The following is a 9980-nucleotide window of genomic DNA, read 5'->3' as shown; positions in this document are numbered from 1 at the left end:
AAAGAATGCGACATTTGGGAAACCCGTGATCGCCGTGCTGAGCAGTGGCAACCTGTGATCTCGTACTCGCAGCTAGATACACTATGGTTCCTATTTTGAGCTATTCGAGCTTTTTAGCAGCAGACCCTGATATATTTCTTAGTTCTTAATTCTTATCGTTATATTAATGTGTGTTTTTTAGTATTCTAGTGACATGAAAAGCTCCGAAAATATTAAGGAAAAGTTCAAAGATTTCATAGACTCCCGGCTACAACTGCAAATTAATGTTAAAGGCTACAACACACAGAGTTAAGCTCTCAACTTAAAACATAAACAACTAATTGCAGTGGCATGTGCACGCGACAAGATAATTTCTTGTTGCATCTAAACCTACCATGCCTTATGGAATGTAAAATGCCGGGATTACATGGTACTATTCTACTGAGTGCACCTAGGATATTTGCCCTTCCTAATTGCTTCGAGCCCGGCTTCCTTCGCTCGGCGTGCCCTCTCTCGCTTTCTCTCCCTGTCAGCTTCACGTTCGGCTGCCGCCTTACGATCCACCTCCTCCATCCTCTTGCGGATCTCTTCTTGCTCTTTGTTGCGCTTCTCCTCTTGCTGTTCCTCGTGCTTCATTCGGCGCCAACGTTCTGCAGCCCATCTTGCTTTTTGTTCCACAATGTCCTTTGCCTGCTGCGACTGCACGGTGTCGAACCATTGCATAAAATCACAAAGAGGCGGAGGAAACTTTGTCCAACACAAGTTAGAATCATAACTCAATGTTAGGTCATATAGAAAAATAGTGTATGTTGTCCTTCTACCTTGGCCCGGTCTTTGCCATATCGCTTAGGTGGATCATATTCGTAGTTCTCACACATAAAGAACCTCATGCCGTAGTCATCTCCTAAAACCTCAGATTGCATGAACTTGCATAACGAACCGCAGAAGCACATTGGCACATCAATTCCTTTGGGTACGGTGGCTTTACACTTGCTCCACGGAATGTAGGTTGATCCTGACGAAGACATTGGCGCTATAGTGTGGTGCGCCAAATAACAAACCATAATTTAAGCAATGCACATATCGTATACCAAATCGATGCGTGAAAATATAGGTACTGTTATAATTCTATTGTCTTATACTGCAATATCAATAAGGTACTATCATAATTCTATTGTAATGTATAATTATTTTATTTGAAAAAGTCTGTAATAGTACTCAAATTGTAATACTAAACCGGTGTTCTAAAGCACCAAATCTAATTCAGCTAATCTGCTAATTAAATTAAATTGTTATACAATATCAACGAATTTATACGAAAGTTACCGGTATACCACAAGTGCGGAATTCGGCAGAGTTTCGCCGCTTCCCTTCTTCTCACCCCTATCTTTTTTCTGGATTTTTTGAGGTCAAATGAGAGGAGGGAATGAGGGGGAGGCCTTATATAGGTGCGCTGACCCGGTCGCCCGTGGGGGGGGCGACAGGCCCCCCTGTCGCCCGCAGGAGGGGCGAGCGGCCCCCCCTGTCGGGCCCACTGGGGGCGACAGGGGCCTGTTGCCCGTTGGGGGGCGACAGGCCCCCCTTTTTTTTCCTCCAGGGACTTCGTTGCAAATTTGAAGAAAAAAAATTACATTTGAGCTCTGTCGCCCCCCCATAGAGCGCCCGGGGTATATTTTTGAAATTTTCCAAAACCGACATATATTTTTGAAATTTTATTTTTTTTAAATATAAAAAGAAAAAATCGTGTCTCGTGCCGCCGCTGCAAAAATGGAAGCCATCGCCTGAAGGATCCGACGCTTTATTGGGCTGTCTGTTTATTTTATTGGGCCCAACAACTATTGTTTGATGCAGTCCGTTTGGACCATGTGTCTCCTCTAACCTCCGTTCCCAAATACTTGTCAATTTTAATTTTTACTATTGCTACTTTGACCGCTAATTATTTAAAAAATATCCAATTAACGAGAACACTTAGAGTATTTTGTGTCAAGAATACTTTAAGTACGACACATGTTTAAAATGGCATAACAATGAATTTATGAGAAAATTGAAGGTCAAATTTTGAATAGTAAAATTAAAGTTGTCAATTATTTGTGAACGGAGGTTAGTATTTCTTCCTTCCAACCACACACTTTCTCATTCCATTCACATGCAAACTATTTGACTAGCCACCTGCATGCAGCATGCACCTACATGCAGCATGCGCACCTTCCTTTCTTTTTTTATTTGTTTTTATTTGGTTTTTTTTCTTTTCTACTGATTTCCTTCCTATTATTTTTTACTATTTTATTTGCAATGCTTCGGTAGTTATTTTTTTATTTATTTGTTCGCAATGCTAAATTATTTGTTCAACTTTATAGATTAAATTGTTCCGTGATGTTGATCTATTTGTTCGTGATATTTATTTTTTATTATTTATCCTATACATCTAAAAGTTCGTGATAAGTAATATTTTGTTCGTGGCACATTACTATTTGTTCGATATATTTAATCTTTTTGTTCGCAAAAAATAATTATTGTTTGTGTTCTTAAAATATTTATTCACAGTAACTAAAATTTATTATTTACTATTAGAAAAATATTTTAAAAAATTATCGTGATCTTCTTTTATATGCATGCACAGAATCTCTCTTCTATTTTGCCGACAACATGCATGCACCAATTTTTGTTCGTGATGTTCATATTATGTTCGTAGTGTACAATTATTTGTTTGTTGGGTTTAATATTTTGTTCGCAAAGAGATATACATTTGTGCGCAGTAGTACATATGTTCGAGTTTTATCAAAAAAATAGTTGAAATATAAAATTCTCCAAATATAGTCAAGTGTGATCTTGTTTTGAAGATCTTTACGTAAGAAATACAATGGTGCAATCAGAATTTAATTTGTATATTCACTCTGGAATTTATAAATTTTTTTGCTTCAAATTTTTTTTGCATGTGGCTAATATCATTGTTTTGTCTTTTCTGCATGCATACACATGTTCTTCCGTCTCCACGTGCAAACAATCAAATTTATTGGGCTGAAAAGCGGCCCATCACGCGTAAAGCCCCTCCTTCAAGCGGGGTGTCCTATATGTCTAACCGCACCCGCTAGCGTTCCTCCTCTCTCTCGTTCCTTCTGGTTTCTTTCTTCTCTCTTTTACTCGATCTATCCAGAAATCACTCAAGTGACCAGATCCAATCCAACTCAACAAAAATCGGCGGCAGCCTATCAAGCAGACACGATGGCAGGCGGGGCAGTGCGTGGCGGGATCGCGTCATGCAGTCGCGATGTTCAGCGGTGGCACGTCACAGAGTTGCGATGTTCAGCGGCGGTCCTTTACGAGTGACGACCCCATGGCTGGCTGCGCGGTGGGGCTGCGGCACGAGCACTGGGCCACGTGGGCGAGCAAGGAAGTCCAGTAGCGGGCACGCATGCGAGCTCCATGGCCGCTGGTGCGGGGTTGCGGGTCGAGCAAGCAGCGGCGCAGGCAACCAGGCAAGTAAGGGATGATGAAGTTCGGTGGAAACCGAACACCGCACCGATAACACCGACATCGAAATCATCGGTTTCTGTTTCTCCCTCACACCGATCGGTTTTTATTTGGAAAAATTGGTCCTCTAGCTTTGAAAGATTGCGATTTTCGAGAAATACAACTGAGGGCTTAGCCCAGTTGCACACGGTTTCATTTTGAGCCCGGAATGATAGAAACAATAAGAGATATAACAAGAGGCTCGGATTTATTCCGGGTCGAAAATTACTTGCAACAAAATAAGCTCACAATAGATATAACAAAAGACCCGGATTCATTCATCATTTCTAGGCTCATGGATTGATTCCGGGTCTCTTATTGTATCTATTGTGAGTTTATTTTGTTGCAACCAGTTTTCGATCCGGAATAAATCCGGGTCTCTTGTTATATCTCATATTCTTTCTATCATTCCGGATCCGGAATAAAACCATATGCAACCGAACAAACCCTGAAAGAGTGCGTCCACGTAAGATACCACTAAAAGTTCCGAACCTTAGCTGAAAATATGAGACCATTAAATTTTGTTCATCAAAACCCGATTTTTCACCTCATTGGCCAACAAGACATGTCATTTGTGCCTCTAGGAGGCTGGGCGCCTGGGACGGCGCCATACGCCGCCACCCACCCCTCGGCGTCCGACAGCGGGGCCGCCCTCAGGCTCCTCCAAGTACGCGCGGATAGCGCCCTGGATGGTCGCGGTGGCGCGCGCGACGCCAGCCTCGCCGCACAGGCCGCCCGCGCCGCCCGCCGGCCTGCGCGTAGCACGCCTTGACGCAGGTCCCGAAGAAGCCGTCGCCGAGTGGCTGGCGCAGGTCGCTGCGGCAGTCCGCGTTCACCATTGGGCGTAGTCGGCGTCGAGCATGGCGGGCGTCGCCCGGGCGATGGACGCCCACGCCAGGGACGAGACGGCGACGTAGGTGCTCGGCAGTTAGGGCGACTCGCCATGGCTGACTGCTCCGCTCTGTTCGAGAATGTGACCGGATCTCGTCGGCGCCGAGCAGGAAGGATCTCCTGCTCTGCTGCATGATCTCCGACTTGGACGACGTTGACCTGAGATGTTCAATCAGTTGTTCAGATCAGACGAGATGGTTGGGGTTCGATAATTATTCAAGAATTAGTTGGCGCGATTCACCAGGAGATCTACCAGGGGCAGCGCCGACGCGACCCTGCTCAGTACGGTGCGCTGCGGACCAGCTCGGCAGCCCTGGACCCCGCCTGGTCAAACGTCGGCCGCATGAAGCCCGGCGCGGCGAGGGAGCCGGGGCCCAGGAACTGCCACACCGCGTGCCGGATGGACACCCCCGACGGTCTCCTGATGAGCGGGAAAGCATTAGCATCTGCATACATCTCCTCGGGGAGCTCTTCCGCATGCACCTGGACAGATGACTTCATCTTCCTCTTGACATATGCCTTCGCCTTGTTTCTTGTGTGCAGTAACGATTTGGGGGAATATTTGTCCAAGTTTTTGTGATGAAATATATTTGTCCAAGTTAACAGAGCTGATGCTAAAAACTCAGACTGGTATTTTCAGTTAACGTTTGAAACTTCCAATGGTATTTCACATAGGCACAGTCTTTCAGTGATATTTTCCGAAAACCATGATCTTTCAGTGATACGGGACCAATTTCCTCTTTTCATTTCCTCCCACACCTAACTTAGCTGGCACCGATTGAACCGAACCGAACAGTCGGTTTACACCGAATGACCCATGTCTGCTCTGCCGTGAGCCCCTGCTGCGCTGCCGAGGATGCGAGCCAGGGCCCAGCACGGGGACGGCCCGCGCCCGCACCACCAAAAGCCCGGGGAGCCGAGACTAGCCGCGCCCCCACCTGCTTGCGCCCGCCGGCCGCGCCGCCGCGAGCCCAGGAAGCCGAGGTCGGCCGCGCCACCATGGCCGGCTTGCGCCTGTGCCACTGAGGCCTGCCGCGCCTCCTCGTGTACCTTGCCGCCGCCGAGCCCCCGTGCTGGCCCTGCGCAGCCGCGCCTCCTCGGCCTGGCTTCACTCCATCGCGGTGAGCCCTTGCGCCACTGCCGCAGATGCTGCTTTGCGAGGATATTTTGTTGGGGGGGGGGGGGGGGGGTATCCCCACCTGAGATTTTTACCACTGATCCCGGCAGAAGCCGGTAATGGACGGTGCAAGCACCAGAGGGTACAACAGTTGTGCCTCGGCACAGAGATTAAAAACAGGGGTACAGGATGGATGATTGCATTCTAAACAAAGAGCTCCAGGTGTCAGCGATGAGCATTTGCGTCGACGGGATGCGGTGCCTCTAGAGTCTGCCGTCTTCTTGGCAAGCTGGAGCAGTCTGTCTAAACTCGGAGTCTCTCCGCGGAAGACCACCCCGTGTCTGTGGTTCCAGAGGCGCCAAGAACAGAGGAGGAATGTTGAGATCAGCATCTGTGGTACATGTCCGGGAGCAGAGGTTGTTGGGTTGATTATGTTGGCAGTGACATTATCATTAAGATAAAAATCTGCTGACTAAAGCTATTAATGTACAAGTTCAAATTGGACTTGGGCTCTTGATTGGAGAGCCCTAGAAGACCCCAAAAAGGAGATGTCCCCCTTGGTGCTGTGACTATATATATAGGGGAGTAGTCCTTACGGAAATCTTGAGCTAATGAACCTCTCCCCAAAATCCTAGCTGCCCAATTCTAGCACAACACAGAAACCACAGGAAGGGCACTCCCCCCTTTTCTCTGCGCCCTAAACATGAGTAGAAAAAGCACACAGAGGAAGAACAAAGGTGATGGACACTACTACAAAAAGGCTTATTTGTCCCGGTTGGAAAACCCCTGTTGTCCCGGTTTCGCAACCGAGATCGCCAAGGCGGGACAAAAAGGGGTACCCTTTCGTCCCGGATCAGACATCCGGGACAAATGGAGACCTTTGGTCCCTGTTGGCAACACAAACCAGGGGTGTTGCCAACGGGGACCAAAGGCCCCCGTTTTTTTATGTTTCTTTTGGGTTCTTTCTTTTCCATTTCAAATTCAATTTTGTATTGAAATTTAAGTGGAGTATGAACTGCACTAATATATATATATATATAATATTAGTCCTTAATATTTTACATTCTCTATTTAGCACACAGGGTGCTGAATAAGTTATTCAGCGCCCCTCCCCCAACCGTAAAATCAGAAAAATGTGATCCCAAAACCAGAAAATTTTTCTTCAAACTGGAAAGAGATAAGTATCCATTCCGCAATCGGAAAATTAAGAGGTTCATACCGGAAATAGATCTACGTGACCGAAAAATTTAGCTCCACCATGGCTATTCATCCTTCGACCGGAAAATTAAGGGGTTCAAACCCGAATTAGGTCTATGTGACCGAAAAATCTAGCTGAGTCAGGGCCATCCTTCCTGCAACCGGTAAATTAAAAAATCCTAACCGAAAATTAGGCTATGAGACAAGAAAATTTAGGCAACCGAAAAAGTAAAAGGACCTGACCGGAAAATTAGGCCCAAACTGAAAAATTTTGATTTTTCGGTTAAAATAACTTGCACGTTCCCGATTATGGGATCTTTGTTTTGCTGTTTCAGCCTATTTCGGGTAATTTTTCGGTTTTAGATAACAATTTTCCGGTTTGGATTCTCTGTCCAAAGGTGTGGCATGTTTTTTTTGGTTGAGATAACTATTTTCCGGTTTGAGAAATATCTTTTCTGGTTTCAACACTAGGTAATTTTCTAATTACAAGCACCATTTTCCGGTTTGAAAATGTTGATTTTTTGTTGAAATAGCAAATTTTCGGTTTTGGGAATACTTTTCCGGATTGGGGAATACGTTTTCCAGTTTTGGTTCCCTATCGTGTGTTTTTTCCGGTTTCTGGAAGAATTTTCCGGTTTCAAAAAGAGATTTTCCGGTTTCGGCTTATTTTAGCTCGAGATGGGGAGGGGGGCCTGGTGCGTTGGATACTTATTTAGCACCCAGCGTGCTAAATAGCGTAGTATATATATATAAATAATATTAATCCTCAATATTTATCATATATATAAGAATTCCTATATATATGATAAATATTAAGGACTAATATTACGTAAATAAATATCTATATATACATTTATCTATATTAGTGGAGTTCATATATATATTTACATACACATACGTAGATATGCTCAGATACATACATATATACTTAATTACATACAAAGTGCAACAAAAGTTTTACTTAATTTTATCATATGTACTCCTATTATCTAGGTTTGACGTGCCATCATAGTAGAATTCTCCTGTCTTGTCCAGGACCTCGTGAACAATAAATCCGCACATGGCTTCTTGAATTGCCAGGACCATTTCCTCTGGTATGAGTATGTCTCACATTGCAGTGAGCTGTGAAAAAGTGAGAATATTAATTACAACAATTTACAAAATGAGTTGCATGCAACTTTGATAAAGTTTTTTACTTACTTCCAGCTGCCATGAGGAATAGGTCTTTTGAGGACCTACTAGGCAATGGACATTCTCTAAGACATAGTATGTGCATAAATTAGTTCCTTGCGCCTGCCTCCGACACTTTAAGAGAAATAATTAGCTATCAATGTATTCATATATACTAAAGGATATGGAACATGCAAATAAAGTAGAATCCCATCCGTACCGGAAAGTTTTTCTTCCACTTTAGTTCAGTGCTGAAATTGCCACTATGCTTTCGAATGAATTTCTTCCAAATCCTGAACATGAACCAAAACAAATAAATATAGTTGTCATTGATTCCAAAGCAATGGTGATTGAGGTGGTATGACAACAATTAATTACTTGTTCAACATGTCGGTCATGTCCTTGTATTCATCTTGATCTCTCCGCAATGTGTCCATAACAACCGCTAAGCTCTTGTCAGGAAATATGACAATTAGTATCTAGTGACCTCTGCAAGATTTCATGTAGGGTTAATAAAATTCAGTTATATAGAACTAAAATAGTTACATGGCAGAAAAGACTTACGCAAAGTTGTACGGAAATAGAATGTAAGCCTTGTAATGTTGAACGCCTAAGTACTTGTACAAGTTTTAGAATGTTTGTGCAGGATTGCTCTAGAGATTCTTGCAATTCACAATCGATGGGTCGACGAAGCCGATGTGGTAATAGCCTTTTTTTCTGACAAATTTGAATCTCCATCCTACGGGATACAAAATGAAGTAAGGAATCAATAGGTTATTGGAACTTGTAATAATATTCCTTAGTTATATATGATAATGAACAACATTTAAAGAACACACTTACAGAAGCTACAAAGTGATGATAGAGATGTCGAGGGAGTCCTGATGGTATAGTTGGTACACTTCTTCCCAATCAACCCATATGATGGCCTCTCCACGAAAGAAATTTTCATTGTAATCTTTGCACCCTGCATGAATTTACACTCTCTCATCACCTTCATGTACAAGTCATGTAGCCTTCGTATTTGCATTGGAAGCAAAGGCACAATATCTAGGGGGACAAGGCTGGTGCCCTCCTTAAATGGCCATTTCACCACAGGAGCTATCGGATAATCTGTCTGTGGATCTGGATCTTGATTCGAAGCCCCTGTTATCTGATCAGTAGTGAGCTTTGATGATCACAAGAACCCTAGAAAGCCTTGTTGTTCCTGGTTTAGAACAACTAGCGGTTCTATTGACTATTTCTTTTGGGCCCCGAGCTGTGGAACATCGGATGATGACGACCCTGATTTCCTCTGATCGTATGATTTTTTAATCGAGGGATCGTAGTCCGAAAGCGGTTTGTCAATGAACTTTCTCCTGTTCGTTTCGCACATTCCAATAAATTACCTTAATTTTGTAGGGTCCAGTGGTTTATACTGCTTCTCTGGCTCCTTTTTTTGCTTCTTTGGCGGTGGCGGAGGAGGTGAGCCAGGAGATGGCGGTGAAGCAGGAGTAGTCGACGGCTGCCTAGGAGATGAAGATGAAGGAGACTGTTCTGGGGCAGGTCATAGAGACGGTGGCGGAGGAGGTGAATGATGAGTGGGTTGCGGAGATGCCGGCCTTGATCCCTGGTCGGTAGGCTTGAGATGATGTACTGCTTGTTCCATAGGATGTACTGCTAGTGTTGTCTCCCCATCACCTCCAGGAATATCGAGCTTGAGATTTTTCCAATCATTGCACACATCCTCGATGCCAACTTTAGCATATCCAGCCGGGATCTCCTGCCCATTGTACACCTCGCCTGGTGTGCTTGGCATGACGGCACCATACGCAACCGTGAACGTTAAGTTCTTAATGGAAGTTTGAAGCACACAAGGTGTCCACTGGGTGATCTCATCCACCGGATAGTGCTGCTGGGCCATCGTATCAATAGAGGCGATTTCCGTATCGGTAGGGAGGCCCGTGGAGGCGCAGTTGCTTTTACGTTGAGATAGGCCGGCCGCGTCGACATTAGGCTCTAGAGGCACCGCTTGTGGTTGCTGCTGCTGGCTCATTGCTAAAGCCACTTGGCGTTTAACCTCATCCGCCATTCTTTCATCGTGCGAGAGGAGCTGTTCCTCTAGCCTTTGCAAGTG

General features: G+C 44.7%; 1 protein-coding gene across 1 annotated transcript; it reads right to left on the bottom strand.

Annotated features, from left to right (window-relative positions):
* Window positions 1-4142: 4142 nt before the first annotated feature.
* Window positions 4143-4881, bottom strand: LOC120683005. Its single transcript, XM_039965019.1, has 2 exons — window positions 4667-4881; window positions 4143-4539 (listed from the first exon to the last, which is right to left on the bottom strand). Exons 1-2 carry the CDS (start codon window positions 4879-4881, stop codon window positions 4143-4145), a joined length of 612 nt encoding a protein of 203 aa, XP_039820953.1.
* Window positions 4882-9980: the final 5099 nt, after the last annotated feature.

The sequence above is a fragment of the Panicum virgatum genome, chromosome 7N (assembly GCF_016808335.1).
Source record: "Panicum virgatum strain AP13 chromosome 7N, P.virgatum_v5, whole genome shotgun sequence".
In the NCBI taxonomy this organism is placed as follows: domain Eukaryota; kingdom Viridiplantae; phylum Streptophyta; class Magnoliopsida; order Poales; family Poaceae; genus Panicum; species Panicum virgatum.
This window is presented reverse-complemented; position numbering and strand designations above follow the sequence as displayed.

Coding starts and splice junctions, on each gene's coding strand:
- LOC120683005 (XM_039965019.1), bottom strand. CDS start 4,881: ATGAAGTCATCTGTCCAGGTGCATGCGGAAGAGCTCCCCGAGGAGATG. Junction 4,540..4,666: donor GAGCTGGTCCGCAGCGCACC/GTACTGAGCAGG, acceptor TGAACATCTCAG/GTCAACGTCGTCCAAGTCGG.